The following is a 21,440-nucleotide window of genomic DNA, read 5'->3' as shown; positions in this document are numbered from 1 at the left end:
GTTAAAGTACCTTCCCCTTATCTTCTGCTGAGCCCACCTAACCAACTGACAAGTATGAAATTGCAGGACACAGGCATGCAACAAGTGAATTTTGTCAAGAAAAAACTGCAGTATTTGCAAGTTCTGTTGATCAAACCAAAAAATACTTCTGACTTGCAAGTCCCATCAGAAAGGGACAAGAATTCAAAGTTCTAGAGGGCTTTGTTGGTTTTTTTTTTTTTTTGGTAACAGACATACACAGTGACACATAACAACCCCAAAGCAATTCAGCCTCATCTGGTATAACCTCAACCACGAGACACTGCTGTCTGTTTTTTTTCTCAAAAAGACTCACGTCACTGAGCACTGAAAGGGGAACTTCCAGAGTTTGTGATGAAGATACATGATAAACAGCTCTGCTCACCCCAGCTCCCAGGGCTGCCTGCGTCAATAAAAGGCAGCAGCAGAGGCAGGGAGCTGTCACTTGGGGCTGGAGGATCCTCATGGCCAGAGGTGCTTCACGTTAAAGCCAAGGAAAATGCCTGGATTCTTTTTCTTCCAAAACAACATGACTGAATTAAATGGAAAAGAAGATTGCAAGCTTGCAAAAGGCAAAGTCCATAAAAAGAAGCAAAAGGCTTTGTAAGTATATACAGCTTAGTATAAAACTTAATGTATTAGAAGTGCAAATAACAATCTACCAATTTTGGAGATTAAGAATTAGTGCTGTGGTTCAGGCTAAATGATCAAAACCTGCTAAAAGCCCAGGACTGCAGCATCATTTTAAAAAGCTTGAGTGGAGGCATACCAATTAATTGATTACTTTAAGTAATCCAAAACAGAATTTGGATACAATTGGGGCCCTCTGTCTTTTTTTTTTTATTACTTGGATATGTAACTTCCCAGACTTCAGTCATAGAATGGAGCTCTCTCTGAAAGTTTGAAGAAAATTTAAATAGAAGTTAAGTGCTACTGCAATTCTAATGGATTAAAAAATGTCTGTTCATTGTTTCAGTGGTGCAGATCTCAAAAGTTATTTGAAGTGCATGGTGCCACATATTGAATCTGGGATCAAGACTTCCAGCTCTAGAAATGTCATGTAAGTACAGAAACCCACCGAGTTATAAAATACAATCATAGCTAAATTAGTGCATAGTAAATTACTTCATTTCTAAACTACTTCTAGAACAACAAATATTGTAAAAGCATCTAGAATTTTCAAAATACAAGAGAGGTGAACATTAGTAATTAGAAACTACTCATGGAGTTAAGGATTTTTAATTAGTGATTTGATCTGCTTGCATCAAACAGTGAGGGAGAAGACACTTCACTTAAATCCATTTTTATCAGAGGGACATTGTAACTGTTCTCTAAAGTTTTACAAGAAAAAATGCTGCTCACTTAAATGAGGAGTTGGGGTATTACCATTCTTATTGCAAAAATATGGAAACAGAAGTATACGTACAAAATAATTTTATCATCGTTACAGTAAAAGACTATTTTCCTGGGAAGAGAATTCAAGATAACATCATAGCTCCATATTTTTTCCATCTCTGATTATTTTTCTTGACATGGCCTGTCTCCAGGATCTCAGATTATGACAAAGACATAAATTTAGTAAAATACCTGGAATATAATACCTGGATAATAAATTATAAACTTTGACTCCTTCCGACATACAAACAAAATCCCATGGTTTCTTCCCTAAAGCCTTTTCCTTTTCTTGTCACCTTAGGCTCTCTGCAGAGGAAGTTATTCAGTGGTCACAGTCTTTGGAAAAGCTCTTGGCCAGCCAAAGTAAGTCCGTTACCTCAGTATGACTTGGTTCTTACTCTAAAGACAAAGTTTTATCTAATCTCACCAAACAGGTAAAGCTGTAGCATTGTATAGAGTCAGACAATGGGCAGGTACATTTAGTTTTTTGCAACTCTAGTGTAACTTGGACACTGCTACAGCTTGGCTTCCAAGTTGGGTTTTGGGGTCTTTTTCCATTTTCAGTATAGCTATTAACCCCCAAATAGCTCATTTTGATCAGTCTTCAATCCTTGGATAATCATTTAATCAATTTAGGACAATCAGTTTAATCTGGAATTTTCTCTCCACTTATACCCTAAGACAATTCATTTAGGAAGGACTACAATCCATTGTTATAGGATCAGGACCCACAGTCTAGATCTAAAAACACTGAACATAATTATGAGGACTCCCAACAGCCTTAATATTAGAATGTCAGTTGTATGTTGAAGAAGAGAAGATCAATGTATTTTGGCAAGATTTTTCATCAGATTTCAATACAAATCCTGCTATTTATTTTCTCCTCCCTGGTCACAAGTGTCATACAGTAAATGATTCATTATTTGTGTTGGCTTTAGGTGGCCAAGGTGTCTTTCGGGAATTCCTGAAATCAGAGTTCAGTGAGGAAAACATCGAGTTCTGGTTGGCTTGTGAGGATTACAAGAAAACCAAGTCTGATCACTTACATGGCAAAGCAGAGAGGATTTACGAGGAGTTTGTTCAGTCAGATGCCATTAAGCAGGTATGTATAAAGCCAGCCTGTGCAGAATTGGAAGGGAGAAGTATAGCTCCATCGAGATGCTCACACACTCACTCAGTGGCATTAGAAGACACAGACACACTTTCAGGTCCCTTCTTGAATCACAGCTACTTGCAGTGTAACATTCTCAAACCTCACACACAGTCACAGGCAGCAGGCCAGTGCTGGGAGAGCCCCCAGCAGAGCTCAGCAAAGGCCTCAGCACATGATGCTCTTCATTGAGCCAGCCCAGCTTGAGTTGCTGATGCTATTTGGAGATGCTTTGTGTTTGTGAGTGGAAGCACCACAGAATAGTTCTTGTCTTTCAAAATATGCTGACCTTCTGGAAAAATTAAAGTTCTGTATGTTGATCACATCTGAACTGGAGACATTCAACACAGGATTTCTTTTATTAACTGGAGGTTGTTCCTGAAAGTTGAGTTGTATTAATTCTGACTCCAGAACAAACTACATTTCTATAGTGAGCAACAACTTTTGTGCCTAACTGGGATACAGATATTTGATTTCCCCCAATTTACAATTATTCTGACAATGAGCTGTCATAGAATTCTAAGGCTGCAAATGCATGTATTGACAAAGAGATATAGAAAAGAGACTACATTAAAAGTTAGGTTTTAAACCACATTTTTTTTATATTCCAGATCAATATTGACTATCAGATGAGGGAAGCAACAGCCAAAAAGGCTCAAGACCCAACTCACACAAGTTTTGATGAAGCCCAGAAAACAGTGTATATCCTTATGGAAAGAGATTCGTATCCCAGATTTTTAAAATCCAAATCCTACCTGAATCTTTTGAACCAGCTGCAAACCAACACTTCAAAATAAAGTATCTGAGGCATCAAGAGCCAAGTAGACTCTGTCAAATATCCTGTGAAGAGATCCTCCACAGTGGTTGGATCTTGCCAAGGAAAATCCCTGTCTTGCGAGATGCAAACACCTCCACAGGCAACAGGATGCAGGATTAAAGCTGGTGAGGTTGTTATAAGGGTAAGAGCAGCACAGGGAGAAAATCCCCTCCTCCTACACGCCACGGAGTCAAGGCAGGATGTGGAAACCAAGGTTTGACCTGCACTATGAACATTGAACCGTGTCTTAGATCCCAAAGAACTGCTGATTGTTAGAAAGTGCAAGACCTCCGAGCTGAGCATTGGGAAAAGATCATTAAGTTCAGAAGAAAAACTAAGATGACTGACAATTTTTGGCATAACAAGAAAATGCCAAGACAATGACATCTCTTTTAAAAATCTGTGAAGTGTTAATAGGTGTGAGTTCCACAATGCTGTTGTACTATGCAAATATATTCTAAATTGACATGTTTTAAAATCTATATGGTTTAAATTATATAAGGTTTGTATAAGCTTTATTTTTATTAAGTTGGTATTCAACAGGCAGGTATGTAGCATCTTTGCTGTTTTATTTATTGAAAAATAATAAGTAACTCTTTGTTAAAATACAGTTAAAATAAATATTTATACTGGTTTTACATCTTATTTGAAGTGATTTTTCCATTGTAGTTACTGACATATCGAAACACACAATTCCCTTCAGTCTCACTGTATTACTACTTCTCATGTCCATATTCAAATACTAATTTTACCTTCACCACTTCTCTCTGCAGCTGATACTGACTTACACAGATCCATCCTCACAACTCCCAAAAAAGAAAAGTTGTGATTATGGTTGAAATATGTAACTAAGAGCAACAGCACTCCCAAAACTCTAGTGCTGGGACCATTGTGACATTGGAGCTTATAATGAAAATAAGTCAAAGAATGTCTTCGTTTTATGAGTTCCCATCATGAGACACTGGTATCACATGGTTGGCAACACAAGATTTTATCTCACCCATGCAAATTCTCCATTTTTCCAGAATAACATGAGCTTTGTGAGCTCCACTCTGTTCTGTACCAAAGGGAGAAGCTATAAATTCAGAGACATCACCTCCTGGCCAGAACAGACCATGTTCTTATTGCCACCCCCTGGGGACTTTGGACCTCTAGGGGAGAACCAAAATCTGTGTCAGATGCAAAACAGCTGGAAGGAACATAGAAAAGCGTCAACCCCCACTATCACCTACTGTAGTAGCTGGAAGCCATTGGAAATTACATCTTCCTTTCAAAGCTTATAAATACAGAAGAAAAGACCCCAGACTCACAGTACTATTTTTAAGTAACGTGTTCCTGAGAGTCTGACTGCAACACCTGGATGCTCCTGTAATAATGTAAACCAGACTCCAGTTGGCACTCTTAAATGATTTAATTTTCCAGGATCACTAGGAATAAATCTAATTGATGTGAAGTAGGAATAACAACAGTGCCTCCCACACAAGGTGCATCACCATGTTTACTCTAACACAGTTTACATGGACCAAATGCCTCTGTTTGCAGAACTTCAAGCTCATAGAAGATAAAAGAGACCTTTGAAATATCAGCTACCCTCCAAACAGACACTGCATTCAAGTAACATTATTCTTTTGACTGTAAATCCCTCAAATTATTATGGCCCTGATCTTCCTTTGCTCCCCTCTGTGGTTTCATAGTTTTGCTATGATTTAGCCAAACACCCATATGAAATTTCTGGCTAAAATAATATTTCATAGCATGGATAGTTAGGGTTTTTAAGTATTTTTGAATGGCTTGTTGGTAGGAGAGGAGACTGTCATAGCAATTGCACCAACATGTATTACACAGTCAGGATAGACCAGAGTTTCTGAGGAGGGAAGAACGGACTTCTGACTTTCTTCCACAAGCATCTGTCCCTACTTCATAATCTGGTAGCGTGAGAGAGCAAAAAGATTTATTTCTTCTTCAAAAAGAAACTATTTCACTCTGCACAACCCAATAACTTTGCCTATTTTCAAGTCTCTCACCTTATTTGCAATAAAAACCTAATAGCAACAGCAAAAATCAGTTGCCCAGATTGTTAACTCTAGAGATATTCCAGCCCACTAGAGCATCCCATACAACATCACCGCATTTCACCAAACAAGTAACAGCAGAAATTCACGCCTGGCTCTAGGATGCTGGAAGCCCAAAATTATATGTCTGTTTCTATAGCAGGCCTGTCCAAAGTGGTTGTTTTAACAAGGTCTGAGCGATGTGGATGACTTAGAACACACAGATGCTTTCTGTCACCTTGGCTCATGTACAAGGTGGGTGCACTCACGTCCGTCCACTCATGCTCAGAAACAGCCCCAGCATCACAAATTGGTTTCACAGCTGTGGGTTGGGCCTTTTTCTTAAATTGGATTTCACTTTCCCTCTTTGGAAAAGATATACCATGAGAGAATGGAAATCTGCTGTTCCGTTCACTGTCTCTTAAAAAAACGGTTGAATCAGGTAAGCCATCAGCTACAGAGCAGTGCAGGAAAACAGGATGAAGTACATGGAAAGCTTTAAGATTTAACAGTATTGACTCAGACTTTTCCTTAGGTGTTCTATCTTACTCCTGAAAAAACATTTTCATTGTTTGTTAGTGTTCCAGTGGAAAAATCAATCACTGTGCCATCTTCAGGTACACATTTGAAGTGAATTAACTCCTCTCTGCTTCAATTTTCTTTATGGAAGGACTCAAGAGTCCAGCAGACCCTGAATGTGTATTTAGCAGACTAGCTTTGAACTCTCCTATTTGGAAGACTTAATTACCCAAAACAGATATTTTTAATATTATCCTAAATAAAAATATGGTATGGCATAGTATAAATCGCTCCCATATATTGAACAGGCCACCCATGGAAACATTGCATTATTATGAACAGTGAAACAGGAAGGAAATGAAAGCTGAGATCATGATGAACAGTTCAAATTCACCACCACAGACTCCTCAGTGCCACCCATCCCTGCCCACACTGAAGCAACAGGCTTTTCACATGTCACCTTCTTTATGGTTGTGAAATGAGTTTGAAAAGAAAAAATAGATAGTAGAGCATGACAAAATTAGATGCTCTCATCTTCCTTTCATAGAAATGAGTTTGTTGTATCAGAGTGTGTAATGTCTACAGATGAAGCTTTTTGAAATTAAATCATTAGTCATTAAACAGAGGCAGAAATCAAAAAACAAGTTCTTGCTTAATATAAATTGGATGATTAAAAATTGCCTTGGATGCTCAGAAGTAAAGTCAGAGGGGACTTAAATTTATCTCCTGGCTTTTCTTGGGTAGATAAAGCTTCAAAGGTTTTAATCATTAAGGGGATTTAAATCAATCAAGAACCAGTGTGTCTATTTTGAAAATAAACTCATTCCTCCTCATTTCTCAAAACATCCCCAGAAATTACCCTCTTGAAAGACGCCAAAGATGATCAACATTTACATTTTGCTGAGCACTTCCCTTCAATTTCTTCAAGCACCACACAGCCTAAGCACCACACTGCCTTAGAGCACTTCTCTAAACGACTTCAGTGACCTTCCCTGTGAAAGTAACATGGTTCCTTTCACTAATGAAATTAAAAATACCTTGAGTAGAGCATGAAATGCAGAAATGTAAACCTTTCAGGACAGCTCTAGTCTTGTGCTCAGAGAGAGAAAGAAACAGAGCAGATTAGCAATGCTTCTCTTCATGTCTGTGACACAGCCAAAGTACTAAAGTGTCAGCAGCAACTGCCTACAAACTCGTCATCACTGGAGTCACAACAGGTTTGGGGTTTTTTTCAAGTCACTGTGGCCAGAAGGCTTCTGCTATTAGAGGGCTAACTTTAAAAATAAAACAAGACTCTCTGCGTAACACTAATAACTCAGTAACCCACGATTTCTGTACTACCTATGGAAAAAGTCTGTAATGTATTTACTGTGGTAAATGGTTTGTCAACCATGATTGTCAAGAAGACAGCTTTAGATACAGAGGAGAGACTAAATATTGAACAGAATTTGAACAGCCATGAGTTTGGAAACATACTTCTTGTTTATGCCAGTCTAAAGGAAACTGTGGACACACTCTGGGTGTTCAAACAAAGCCCAAAGTCCAGCCAGGAACTCTCCAGGCACTAGAGCAAACATCTGGAGGAAAGGGAAGCCCTGGACTAACATGGACAAACATTCTGACTTGGCCCACACTATAATCAGTAATGAATCTTGTCACTGAACTATGACAAGATGAAGAACTGGCATCTTCCAAAGGAGAACACACCTGCAGGGGGTGTAAGAAGCCCTGTTCACTGCTCAGCTGTGGTGGAAGTGTGAATGCAAAGTCTCAGGGCACACAGTGCTTCGTATCCAAACAACAGCACACCTCCGAGAAGCCTGACTGAAGGGGTAGGGTGAAAATTCCTGTAAAAACTGTCCAAGCTTCTCATGGTATGATTTCCTCTCCTACTGAGATAGCCACAGACCATCAGGCTCACACAATGACATGACAGTTTGACAGTTTTTAGAAATAAAAAAAGGAACAGAAAGGTCACAGAGAACAACTGAGGTCAGGTTTCCAGCAGTGCTATCTAGACTCCACTCTGCTCTCACTCAGCAGGGCAATGGTTAAGAGAATTTACAGAAATGGGTCACAGTGTCAGATTTGTCCAGCCTTATTGATAAAACCTAAAGCCACGAATATAGAAATTATTCAAATTCCTCAGGCAGTGACTATTAGCAGGCAATGCCAACTTCTACCCAGAAACAAAAGTCACTTAATCATCCCTATATCTGCAGACAACTTATTGGTTGTTTTGACCTACTGTAAAGACTGAAGCTGTGAACACTGTTCCCTGCATCCCTGTGAACAAAACTTTGTTGCAGAGATAACCTAACTTTTTATGAAGCTATTTTCAAATATATAGCAAGAAAGCATTTTCTCAGTTTTGATACTTCTCCATTTCCCTTATTTTCTTTCTGGAAAGTACATCCAGCTTAACCACTGAATAAACTAAGCAATAATTGATTCCTGTGTAGCACATCCCTTCATGATCCTAGGGCTGTTCTGTGCCTTACACCCGGAAGCACAAGGAATCCAAAGGGAAAAGGCCCCATCAGAAGTTACCTGCAGGTCTCAGAGTCTCACCAGGAATCTTTCATGCTAGAAGGGACCATTTGAAAAGGTGTCACTGCAGTGTCCCCACCCAGAGCCTGCACCCGCACCCACCCTCCCCAAGGCCAGGCCGAGCTGATGGACACGGTGGTTCAAACCTTCTCCTTCAGTGTGGCACCAGATGACATCTAGTGGAATTTGCATGCAATACAAGGAAGGGTGGGATTTAGGTTAAATCGTGTAATTTTACAGTGCAGCAGCACACCTGGTTAAAAACTAAACTATCCACTCTTATGGGCTGCAAATATTCTGGAAAGGGAGTAGATGGGTAACTTTCTGGGTATCAAGCTATAAGTGATCATAGTGGTAAGAGCTGACAGAGAAACACATTGCTAAATCGTTTTTGGACCCATTAAGTTTCAAATTTTTCTTTAGAGCATGGTCAAGGATACAACAAAACATGAAATTTGCAACAAATCCTGCACCTAAATAACACCCTCTGTACAAGGCACCAGAGGTTTGCAGAAGTATTTTCTTCAGTTTAATAGTAAAAAATAAACTTAGGGAGAAAACCCCAGGATGAGTTTATTTCAATTTAAGCAGTATCACAGCACTTTTTAATGCCTGTAATACAGAAAAGAAAACGTTTGAACACAAAGTCATTGGTTACTGATTCTCAGTCACTGCACAATTTAACTTCACAAAGATATAATCTTGTATGTGGTCCCCTGAACATCAGCAGATAGGAAAAAATCCTAAATAGTTCATTATTGTTCATTTTAAAATGAGATTTTAAATGACCTTTCCTTTAATGCAAATAAAGTTTAGTGTAAAAAATAAGATATAATTAGGCTTTTGCAAAAGAATGTGCATAAGCCCATGTAAGGCTTTTTCAAATCTATGTATATCAAATAGTTAAATACTGGTACAAATCATGAGAGACTATTAACAGAATTGGGATTTTCATTCTGTAACTTTTCCAGAGTCACAGTTATTAATAAGGTGCTTTTTTCTTATTTTAAATTTAAGGAGTTCTACAAATGAGATTCTTTATAGACATATTTTAACATGTCAAGTTCTGGCCCTCAGATACTTTAGTATATAGTTGCCTGTATATGAAGCATTAGCAGTATGAGGAGGCATGGAACAAACTTGAAACATCTCACTGTTGTGATTATTTGAACAATCAGCTCAAGTTAATTTGCTCCTGCCCATTCCCATTAGGGAAATGGAACAAACTACTCCAAAATCCTGTGTAAAGTTGCAATGAATATAGAATGAGATTTAATGAAATAGCAATCAATAGAAAATAGACCACAGTGATATTTGCCCTTCCCTAAGGACAGGCCAAGGTCTCATGTGATGCCGCCCCGCTCTGCCACCACGCTCTGCTGGAGGTGAGCACACCACACACATTTCCTCCCCAGCAGAACCAGTGCTGTGGAAAAGGTATGCACATCTCATACACAAAGCCTGTGTACCAGTAGGGTGAGCTGCAATAAAATAAATGAGTGTACTGCATTGTTGGAGGCTCAACCTCAGTTCCTCAGTTTAAGTTCCAATCCTACATGGTTCATGCTCTGCCTGGGAGGCTCTGTAAGAGGAAAAAAAGATGGTGTAGAGCAGAGAGATAAGATTGAAGGACATCACAGCACAGAGCTGGGCTGTCAGAGGGAGCAGGGACATGACCAACCTTCCTCTCCCAACAGGGTCACTCTGCGCCTTGTAGGCAATGGAGAATTCCCAGAGATCCCAAGTCACAACCACCCCAGGAAGGACAGAAAGCCCTCCAGAAAGATCCCCTGCTGTGACTAATTTGCAGCAAGCAGCTGAGCCAGTGCTTACTCTCAAAGCCCCAGCATCACTGTAAATCTTGTCAGTCAGCATCAGTCTCCCACTGACAAACAGCAACTTCAGTGCTATTGCACTGCACAGCTCCTTTCAAACACTTGGCTAGAGAAGAGTGAGCAAAACATAGATGTGCCCCAACTGAAAATGAAGCCAGAACCTGGGCAACAGCTATAAGAAAAATGACAGAGGAGCTCACATAAGTTTAAAAAGTTTTAACATTCCTTAGATGCTGTGCAGTAGCAGGTTGGCCAGGTACGAGCACACAAAAGTCTGACACTGATGGGTCCGAGCAGAAAAAGGTTCTCCCAGAGCACTCCAAAGTGCTGTCATAATGCTGCCTGTAAGAAGAAAGCTGGTTTCAGTGCAAGGGTACTCATGCTCTTTGACTCATTTCAACATGGACTGCAGATTTCATAAAAAGAACTTTGATAAAAGAATGGAAACATTGGTCACAGGACTTGGACAATTCATGCAAGATTTCAATGAACTAAATAAAGTACAGCTTCATGCCATTAGAGCTGATCAGCAGAGATGTCAAGATAATTTTGTTGTAAACAGGCTCTTCTATCAGTGGAGCATACGAGCCCAAAGGAGCTTTTTCTGATGGAAACCACAGCCAATGTTTACCTGTGATATGTATAAAAGAGGAGTCAGGCACTATTATGAGCAGCACAGATACGGAGAGTGGGTACTAAGACCATGCACACTAAGAAAATAACAAAACAAAAAAGCAGGTCAAGGAATTTGGAAAGCTACCCTGGCAAATGCCACTACTAAACGAAGCTTTTCAATCAAACAGAAACTTCTTTTGGCTTGTTTCCTAAGTATGAGATTTTGCACTTTGAAATATTATCAGGAAAATGTAGCATAGGTGGGGGAACACCTGTTTTTTCTCTTGGCATGTAAAGTTCTCAGCATAGCAAAGGCATTCATGTTAGAAATGTTTCTGATGTATACCCAGATTTAGCCCTATATAGGTGAATATTCTGTGTAATAGTAAGTGCAAAATAATCTGAATAACTGGCGAGGCCGCACCTGGAGTGCTGTGTCCAGTTCTGACCCTTCAGTTTAGGAAGGACGTTGAGACGCTGGAGCAGGTCCAGAGAAGGGCAGCAGAGCTGGTGATGGGCTTGGAACACAAGCCCTGTGAGGAACGACTGAGAGAGCAGGGGCTGTTTAGCCTGGACAAAGGAGAGTCAGAGGTGACTTTACCACTCTGTACAGCTTCCTGAAAGGTGCCTGTGCTCAGGTGGGGTTGGGCTCTTTCTCCAGGCAGCACTGACAGAACCAGAGGACACAGTCTAAAGCTGCATCAATGGAAATATAGGTTCAATATTAGGAAAAAGTTTTTCATGGAAGGAGTTAAAGTTCTGGAATGGCCTGCCCAGGGAGGTGGTGGAGTCAGCATCTCTGGATGTGTTTAACAGAGTGTGGATGTGGCACTGGGTGCCAGGGTTTAGTTGAGATGTTGGGGGCTGGGTTGGACTCGATGATCTTGAAGATCTCTTCCAACCCAGTGATTCTGTGAATTCTGTGTGAACTCTACATGGGCAATCAGTTAGAACTTTTATATAGCAGTACTCTCTGATGAAAGTTATGCTGTACACTAAAAGCTGTGGAATTTAGTAGTTTACAGACTCATTGGCACAGAACAAGGGTGCTCAGAAATCAAAATGTGCATTGTAATTTAAAAGGCAAATAGATTTTTTTTAAATGTACCACATCAGTTTTCCTGAGATTTCTCAAATATAAAATATAAAAACAGTTAAACAGTCATTTCCAGATCAGCACTGCTTATATCTTTTACAGACATGAATAACTCCAGCACTTAGAACAATTTCTCATCAGTCAGGCAATTCCTTCTGCAAAAGAGTTGTAGCCATGTGGCTTTTTGTTTGATTACGAGTCCTGCAGGTAACACACAGCTCCTACACATTAAAGAACTTGTGGCCTTGGTGCAATAGTATCTTAGAACAAGCAAAGAGAAACGACACTACGCTTCATAAATATTGGGTGAGAAGAGTTCCACCATCCAAGTCAAGTTATGTGAACCAACCCTGCAAAGCTGTAAGGAGTAGTTAAGATGTAATTTACCATTTACAACAGATGACAGGGACTGTGACAGGTAACAGGCTGCACTTGTGGGAGTGCAATGATCCAAAACTAGCACCCTGCTCTAGGGTATCATGTAGCTTTTGTACTGCTCCTGTCTTGTTCTAGGGTTAAGATCATTGTCAGCAAAAACACAGTGTCAGACTAATGAAACATAGACTATGGCTCAGTGGAAAGATGGTCCAAATGAGCACTGGCAAAGATAAAATCAGCATGCTCTGTTCATTGGTCTATTAGGGAATGAGTCTGACTAAAAAAGAAGAGAACCACAAAGCCCTGGATGTGTATGCTTGGAAAATGTGTGTTCTCAACAAGTTTAAAGCTTCTAACTCAAATTAAAATGGCTCCTCAGAACAAGAGCATTTCCTTACACAAGAGTCACTTCATGCAGCCATCACTTGGAGAAAAAAATTAATAATTGTCCCTTTGAATTCAGAAAGTAGCTGAACTAGATTACTTAATATTGCTTCATCTAATATTTCTTGAGAATCTCTGTATAGTAAGAAACCTACATTAATTTCTCCAGATTTCAAAAAAGCCAAAAAGGCTGCATTTCAATTACATCTCAGTGGATAGAAGATGAATGATTGCAACGTGGAAACACCCAAAATAGAGGGCATTCAACAATATAGCCTAAAATAAGGTGATAAATAATAACCATATACCAGAATTTAATGCATAATTTCATCTTAAATATGGAATATTGTGTAGTTTTAGACAGTTACTTCTAGGCAGAGGGTGAGATGTGTAAATTCTAGTGGAACAATTCAAAAGTCACGGAGACCTAGCAGAGAACATAGTTGAGATAATTCTGAAGCAGGCAGCAGCCACTGGTAGTCCCACAGGGCTGCAGATAATGTGAGCAGGAGTTGCAATGTAGCAGTTGGGCAAAGTTATGACATTTCAATACCCTGCAGTAAATGTACTAGGCAAGACCCTCATTTGATATAAAACTGAATATAGACCTCAGGGAAACAAGGAAAACAATACTAAAGGCAAAGGAAGTATTTCACAGTTTCAGAAAGCTGGGAGATAGAACCTTGTCCTATGTTTTACTGTGTGCTTCATTTGGAAGGAAAAAATTGGTCAGAGTTATAATATGTGCCAGTCAACCCCAAATCTGAAAGAAACTCCAAGTTTAAATAAATAAGGCTATTTTGATTTCAGGCAGGCCTATACAACTTACAGTCCAATGTAAATTCAGCATTTGGCATTGCTTGAAAGCCAAAGGAGAAGCACTAAACATACCCCATGTCACAACAGATTTTTTTATTTTGTCTTTTTTAGACAAACATTTACAACTGCCTCATCCTAATAAACTACACCCTCTCTTATGGATATCATATCTATATAAAGGCAAGTTTTATATGACTTTTATTGACTTTGAGGTACATGTTGGACAAATATCAATGTTAATCTCAGACACTTAAAAATTTATTCAGCATTGTCCAGTTTACATTGAGCTCTGATCTTTCATCCTGGTCACCCAGAGCTTTCAGGGAAAAAAAAGACTTCTAGTTTCATTCTCCTCTGGGTCAGGATCAACCTTCAATTCCCTTTCATAATTGGAGAAGCAAAGAGGAAAATTATTAACATTTCTATTTTTCCCCGAGAGACATCCACTGGACGGCCTGGTATTTTGCCTTTTTTTTTTTTTAAGTTCTCATCTTACAAAATATATTTTTGTCAAATGCTTCAGAAATTACTCACAGATAAAGATCAGATGTACAAAATAAGAATACTGCTAGAACTGATTGCACTGCTATATGTATAATTTATAAGTTTTTATTTAAGAAAGCCACAGCTCAGCAGAGCAGATTCAAAACCCACGTATTTTCCATGTTTAGGAGAATGAGTCCAAATACTTGCTGGCTTTGCAAGATATTCAGACCAGAAGAAAATGGGATCAGTTCTAAGTAAGTAAGGATAAGAATCTTATGTTCTGCAGTCCATGCAGCTGAGTAGGAGAAACAAACCCCTCAAAATTCACAGTGGAGATTTTCATTGTAAGCTTAGGATCGTGCAAAAGAGGGCAACACCTTCACAGCTGCCCCAGCCAAGCAGCTTCTGGCAGCCCCTTCCTCAGCAGCACACTGATGTACACTGGCATATCCCACCAGGAACTCCCTTAATGTTACATAGGCATAGCCCAAACTCACCTCCGGATTAAGTCCAGATTTGGACCTGGGAGGAATTAGAAAGCCAAATATTTGGTCCATCTTTTAAAAGAATTCAGGCTGTTGGCAAAGGCTGAATATTCATGTAGAGCATAAGAGACATGGCCAAGTGGCTCCTGCAAGTCCTTGGGTGCCACCAGGCTCTGTGGGGGCCAAGCACTGCCAGGAATTTGGGGGACATGTCCCATTGGGGTGGTGGAGTGCTGCCATCCAAACTGCCTTCTGCTGCTATCAGATCAGACACAGAATTGATTTATTGACACACATCCCCCACGGCAATACTAAGGAGCACCTGACAACCCCTGAAACTGCCATTTGGGTGAAGTCAGGAGTAGAAATGCAGACAGTGTTTTCAACTACTGGATGAGGATTTCTGCACCATGGTGGGGAGGGGAGCCACTCACAGTGGAGGGTGTAGGATAAGTGAGAAATAGCTCCCACAGGACACTACAATTTCAGTTTTTGAGTCCCAGCTACAAAGCCTTAGTTATTTTTGGAGAGGTTTTTTGGCTTTTTTTTCAGTGTAATAGATGTGCTTCAGCAAATCCAATCATATTTCAGATTAAATCAGAGCAGCAAGACATTTACTATCAGAGCAACAGCTACTAAAAGGGCATTAATACAGATCATCATAACCTATTCCCTTGCTGCCCTTCATATTTTCCTGATTGTTAAAGGAAAGTAAAAAGGAAAAAAAGGTTTTCCTCTGTGTCAGCTGCTTCATCAGGCAGGGTTTTTTCTGCTTCACAGATCAATGCTAAAGACAAATAATCAGAAATGGAAATAAGATGGCTCTCCTGATGATGTTCAGTGAGACAGACAAGATTGTCACTCATTGTATACAAGTGTTGTTGCTGACAGGTGAAAAATTATCTGCCTCAGGTGAAAAATTATCTGCATCAGGAAAAGCAAATATGACTCAGAAGTAGTTTGTAAGGAGAAAAAAAAATGATTCAAAGATCTAGAGATTTTCACTCCCCATAACCACATGCTTTATGAGTTTTTACAGAGAGAAGGCTAATAGCTCACAAGAATGAAAAAAAAAATCTTTTAGTGGCAAGAGTTACTAGAGAGTTACTGACACCACAGTTCAATAGTGGTAGCATTTCTCTTACTCTATATTTCTTTGACTATGTCAAACTGACACAAGCCTGAGAAAATAATCACCTAGTCATGTACTTTTTCAGAGAAAGAGGGAATTGTATCAAGTTATAAATAAACTATAAATCATTACCAATTAAAAAAGCTACAGAGCAGGTAATGGTTGTTCTGCAGCAGAAATCTATAAAGCACCATGCAGCACTCATATCAAAGCAAATTTTGATTTAAATTTTAAAAAGCCCTATGATACTAAACAGTTGTTGACAAAATTATAGCTGCCATGAAAAGCAAATACTCAATGAGAGGGGACCGTACTCCAAATTTGGCTGAGGCATAATGGAAAGCACCCACTGGAATACATCCCCTGTCCTTTCTTTTACTAACATAAGTATAAGCATCTCTTCCAAGTTACCAGCATTGGTGTCCTAAAACTTCAATGCTTGAAAATATGTTGGTGCAAATGGAACTACATGCACTCAAATGGAGATACTGCCCTCAAACATTTGTTTTTCCTGAAATTGTTTAGTCTCTCACCTCACTACTTCCATGCTCTTTCCCAGAATCAGGCATGAGACTCCCACAAGCTTATGAACTTACTGTTTAATAGCAAACATGAAAGTAAAATCTGACTCTAGTCACCTCCAAGGGCTGTGTAGATTAGTAATAATATGTCATACTGCATTGTAAACAACTGGTGGGAGAAGGAAGTCTCTTCCAGCTAAGATTGCATTAACCTTTCAATATTTACCTTATGCTTGGACCTTATATTCAGCTCTCAGATGATAAGTCAACTTTGATGTTAAAGGCCTTGAAACACTACAATAAGATCTTGTGTCCCCAAAGACTTGGCTACTAAATACAAACATCAATAATTCCTGAATTCTATGATGATTTCTGTCTCCAAAGAAGTTGCTGTCTAGAAGGGCAGTACTTTTCTTGTGTTTCTCTTAAGCACAGTTTAAATAAGTGAATGCCATCTCTAGAGGAATTACACGGAGGACCTTGAAATGGAACTGCATTTGTTACATCAAGAAAAATATTTGTCTCAACATAGTAAGCACAAGAACTAGAAGATGCAAGAAAGCCTTTTAAAGTGTAAGATTCATAAACCTCATATTTAAATTAGGGAACAGATTTTCAACAAGGTTATTAGGTTTTTTTACTTTGAGCCATGGCTAACCCTGCAATAATGACCTCCTTTTTTCTAAAGGGTGTCTTTGGAGGAAGTGCTACAGTGGTCCCAGTCTTTTGAAAATCTGGTAACAATCAAATGTAAGTAATTGCATGTTTGTGTCCCACATGGATTGCTGAGACAAGTTCCCACAAAGCAAAATCAGTAACTCATGCTGCATACTATATGCTGCCTTATACACAACTAATGAAAAACAACTTTGTGACGTGCCTAGCACGCATCACACTGGAAATAAACATAGCATGCTGCAAATGCTTTCCCAAACTTGCCATTTCTGCAATCATTTAATTTCTGTACAGACACATAATGAGAGCATGGTTTGTCTGCCACATCCCCACTTAGAATACTGAGTAGCACCTTATATTAGCAGAAAAGTGACAAAGTTCACTTGAGAAACCCTGCATACACCAAAGAGACCAGATAATGGCATATCTATTCAGGGAAATGCCATGGAAGGCAGGTCCAATATTCACAGATGGGAAGAACTGTAGATGCAGCAGGAATTCTGAACTTTCCCACTCCATCCCCCTCTGCTTCATATGGGACTCAGAGCTCTCCCAGATTTCTCGTACGGGCAGCAGTCCAGAACATCACTGCTGAATTACATTTTTTAAAATAGTGATGAAAAAGTCACAGCAAAAGCCTCTAAAAATTACTCCTGAGGACTGGCATTATAGTATTTTACTGTAGAAAAATTACAGAGCTAGAAGATTAACAGCATTTTTAACTTAAAAGATTTTGCTGTTAAAATCTTAAACAACCTAGTATGTTACAGCACAGGGAGAAACTCCTCAACAGAAAACTGTTCAAAGAGACAAAATGACAGCAGGAGCAGCAGGCACACATGTGATCACCCCCTCTGCCAGATGACAGGCTATGCTCAATATCTTCAGAAATTTGAAAGGCCAGAATGCTGCACCAGCAACAAAGTTTGCTTTAAATAAAACACCTTGAGCTTCCAGCAGTAATTAGAATGATGTCCTTCTTAAAATGCCTCCTTCACTGCACTTAAAAACACTACTCATTGAATTTTAATTAATTTAAAAGCTCTATGACACCAAAAATGGAAAGGTGGATTCACATAAAAAGCCAGATACTCTAAACCCAGTGGATTTGCAGCTCTTCGGGAAATGTAGACAAAGTGTTTGCCTACCTTAGATTTACTGTGGGATTAGATTTACTAGGGAGCCCTGCATGTGCAGGAAAATACAAGGTTGAAGTGTAGGGCCGAGGCACTACTTTTTAAGTGTCCCTATTACCTCCAAAGCACTCTAAAGATAATGCATGTAGACAGGCAGTATAAATTTGGCTTCTGAAATATTTATAGATGTGCCTATAATCTATAAGACCTACTTGAAGACAGAACACAGTGATGAAAACATAGAATTCTGGCTTGTCTGTGAAGCTTATGAGAAGATAAAATCACAGAGGCAAAGGATTTCCATGGCCAGGAAGCTCTTTACGAGTTACATCCAACCCCAGGCTCCCAAAAAGGTGACTACAAGATCAGGAGCTCTTTATTTCATAGAAATGCCTGAAGTGTCACACGGCAGACCAACAAGAAATGCCTAGTTCCTCTTGCGCCAAAGAGAGTGAAAACTTGCATCCATCCTCCCCTCAAACTCTTTTCCACACAGAATTTTAGTATTTGAATCTACATCTCACCTACAGGCAAATATTTCAACTACATCCACCAAGAACACAAGCAAAATGCACAATTCAGTTAAGAACCAAATTAATGGATCTCTTTTTTCTTTTTTTAACATCAGATTCAGAAGCCATTGATATCACTTCACTATATTTTGGATCATCCCATTGCTACATATATCTCTATCTATCTATATATCTATATCTCAGTCTGGTCTTTGCAAGAGTAAATATAACTGAGCAAAGTAAAAACTGTACCCAGTGCTGTCCCCTTTGCAAAATGGGTGAAAAGAAAGATTCCAAGACACATTACTTTTTTTTTTTTTTTTTTTTTTTTAATAAAAAAGCAAATTTGTATGTAAAGTATCTGGGTTTTTTCCCCTGACAAACGGCTATAGAAAAAAGTCATTCCTGCTCAGCCAAACATGCTCTATGACCTTTAAACATTCCTGCTTATTACTCTCCTTGCAAAACTAAGCGAACATTGGCTTTTACTGCCACTGCCTCTGCAGGCTGACATAACTAAAAAATCATGCTACATTATTTTCTGGTTTATGTGTAACAGTGAAATTATTATAGAGTCTCAAAATGCAGCCTCCCTGCTGGCACTGGAGGAGAAGCCAAACCCAAATCAGCTGGATTTCCAAATGTTGGCTGAGAGCAGTTGCTGCTTTAAATTACTAAACCACTCCCTCTTGCCCAAATCTTGAGCAAATTTTAAAGTTCCCTCTGTTAGTTTTAAGTGCCAAGTGGTAAAACAATGCATTCTTGTCCTTTTTTCTCAGTATTTTTTTTTTTAGTACGTGCAGCTATAGGGAACTCAGCAACACAGTTGCATTTACAAGAGAGAAATGTCAATATTGCCAACCCCAAATTCATTAATCAAATGTAAGGGCTTAAATCAGGACAGTCATAAATAAGCTGTGCAATTTTTTCTAAAATAGTGTGTATTTGAATCTTTCTATTGGCTGTCTGGTTTCTAGAGCTTCAGGACAGCACAATTTCCCATATTCTTGATATTCACTATTAACACAAAAACTACGTACCACTCTAAAAACTACATGCTCATGAGGATATGAAACACAGTTTATATTCAAATTAAAGCAGCATTTAAAAAGGGGCCCACTCAAATGACACCCCTGGAGGAGGAAGATCTCAACCCATGAAAGACATCAGCACCAACCAAATCTTTAGAGGTCTCCTCTCCACACTAACAGACAAGGTCAAGCTGAACACAACCAATGGAACTCATCATAAGCTGATGGACTTTCAAAGGGTTCCTTTTATCTGGTGTTTATGCTGACCACCAGACCTTTCTGCTGTTACAAACCTGCAGAGCTTCAATTTATTTGCTACAGACCATGAATTGCAGCAGGAAAACTCAAGGAACGAAAACTTTTCCCAAAAAAGGTTGATATATGTCTTGGTTTGGAAAGACAGGAGTCTGCTAAGGAAGGCAGGAGCCTCCCCTGAAATGGAGAATGTAAACCCTCCCCACCCCTCTGAATTGCTATAAATTTTAAATTAAGGGGCTCTCAGGCAAAAATATGGGAGCAGGAAATAACAGTTCTTTAATAGGGAAGAAAAAAATAAAAGGATAAAATAAACAATGCAGTACACTAGAACATCACTGACAGAGTGAGAACCCAACCTGACACCCTGTGGGGTGTTGGTAGCAATCCAATTGGAAATGTGTCTGCAGTCCTCCTGAAGTGTCAGGTGTGGTTCTGTTGGAGCAAGAGGGTCCTGTAGGAAAAGGTGTATTCTTCCTCTGAAGATCCAGTGGAAGAAGAGGCAGATGCTGTTCCTCAGGGAAATCCAGTGGAGAAAGCCGTGTCGGTGTCTCAAAAACCTCTGGATTATATCCGGGTAGCAATGCTTGGCTCCTCCCTCTGGGTGGAGCATCTCACAATGGGATGTTTTAGTTCTTATCAGTCATGCAGTAATATTCAATAGTCTGTTATCAGCAGATGTCCCCTCTTGAGGGAGATGTGAATGTGGTCACTCAAAGAGAGAGAGAAGGCAAACTGCCCATTTGACAAAAGACAACTGCCATACAGATGGTAATTGAAAACCTCTTGCATTGCAATCTTCAACAATATATAAGAGCAATTAATCTCAGGCCATAACGCTTTTAGTCTTTTTTTTTTTCCCCACTGGTACTGTGTACCTCCAGGCACTTGGACTCATCAGGTTTTTTCTGGAACCTAACTAGCTCTAGGAACAATTCTTAGCAGAGGAAAGCAGGGCTGGATACCAGCAATTTTCAGCTGCTCCTTCCACTGCAGCCACTCCATCCAAACCATGTTGACAGGACAACTCCTGTCTGAATTGTCCCTGTTCTCTTATTCTTCCTAGAAGTAGTGAGCAAACCAAACTCATCCTGCTAAACTGCCTCACATTTGGAGCCATATTCTGCATACAGGCCCAGCAGCACAGACTCCACCGCTGCTCTCGACCTCCACTAACCACAGTAGTCAGGACTGAACTGGCCTTCCTGCTTTTGTTTCAGACAAACATTGACAGTCCTGCAAGGAAAGCAATTATGAGGATTGTTCAAGAGCCAAGACAGTCTTGCTTTGATGGAGCACAGAGAATATTCTACAGGCACATGGAAAGAGATTCCTACCCCTGATTGCTTGCATCACAGTTCTACCAAAAGCTCAAACACAGTCTTCAAACTAATGGCAACAATTCAATGGGAAATTGAAGAGAATGGTTGAAAATGTAAAAGGGTTTCTTCTGGCACCCAAGTGTTTAAGGTTTAAAGAAGACAGGAGAAATCAGGCAGCAGAGGAATCCTATTATTAAACTGTTCTGTTGATGTTAGAATTCACAAGGCACTATCTTCCCCCATCCCCAAGGAAGTCTC

The 21,440-nt window shown here is 39.5% G+C and overlaps 2 protein-coding genes across 2 annotated transcripts; both read left to right on the top strand.

The window, feature by feature from the left end:
• Nucleotides 1-459: 459 nt before the first annotated feature.
• Nucleotides 460-3,938, top strand: RGS1 (regulator of G protein signaling 1). The gene is made up of 5 exons (XM_054638118.2): nt 460-621; nt 995-1,078; nt 1,715-1,776; nt 2,352-2,515; nt 3,175-3,938. Exons 1-5 carry the CDS (start codon nt 518-520, stop codon nt 3,358-3,360), a joined length of 600 nt encoding a protein of 199 aa, XP_054494093.1. The 5' UTR covers nt 460-517; the 3' UTR covers nt 3,361-3,938.
• Nucleotides 3,939-14,302: 10,364 nt separating this feature from the next.
• On the top strand, nt 14,303-21,203 carry RGS13 (regulator of G protein signaling 13). The gene is made up of 4 exons (XM_054638756.1): nt 14,303-14,367; nt 16,940-17,001; nt 18,249-18,415; nt 21,081-21,203. The coding sequence occupies exons 1-4, from the start codon at nt 14,303-14,305 to the stop codon at nt 21,201-21,203; spliced, it is 417 nt and encodes a 138-aa protein (XP_054494731.1).
• Nucleotides 21,204-21,440: the final 237 nt, after the last annotated feature.

This window comes from Agelaius phoeniceus, chromosome 8 (genome assembly GCF_051311805.1).
Source record: "Agelaius phoeniceus isolate bAgePho1 chromosome 8, bAgePho1.hap1, whole genome shotgun sequence".
NCBI lineage: Eukaryota > Metazoa > Chordata > Aves > Passeriformes > Icteridae > Agelaius > Agelaius phoeniceus.
The sequence above is the reverse complement of the archived record's forward strand: the minus strand, read 5'-3'. Positions and strand labels throughout refer to the sequence as shown.

Coding starts and splice junctions, on each gene's coding strand:
- RGS1 (XM_054638118.2), top strand. CDS start 518: ATGCCTGGATTCTTTTTCTTCCAAAACAACATGACTGAATTAAATGGA. Junction 1,079..1,714: donor TCCAGCTCTAGAAATGTCAT/GTAAGTACAGAA, acceptor TTGTCACCTTAG/GCTCTCTGCAGAGGAAGTTA. Junction 2,516..3,174: donor AGTCAGATGCCATTAAGCAG/GTATGTATAAAG, acceptor TTTATATTCCAG/ATCAATATTGACTATCAGAT.
- RGS13 (XM_054638756.1), top strand. CDS start 14,303: ATGAGTCCAAATACTTGCTGGCTTTGCAAGATATTCAGACCAGAAGAA. Junction 14,368..16,939: donor GAAAATGGGATCAGTTCTAA/GTAAGTAAGGAT, acceptor TTTTTTCTAAAG/GGTGTCTTTGGAGGAAGTGC. Junction 18,416..21,080: donor AACCCCAGGCTCCCAAAAAG/GTGACTACAAGA, acceptor CTTTTGTTTCAG/ACAAACATTGACAGTCCTGC.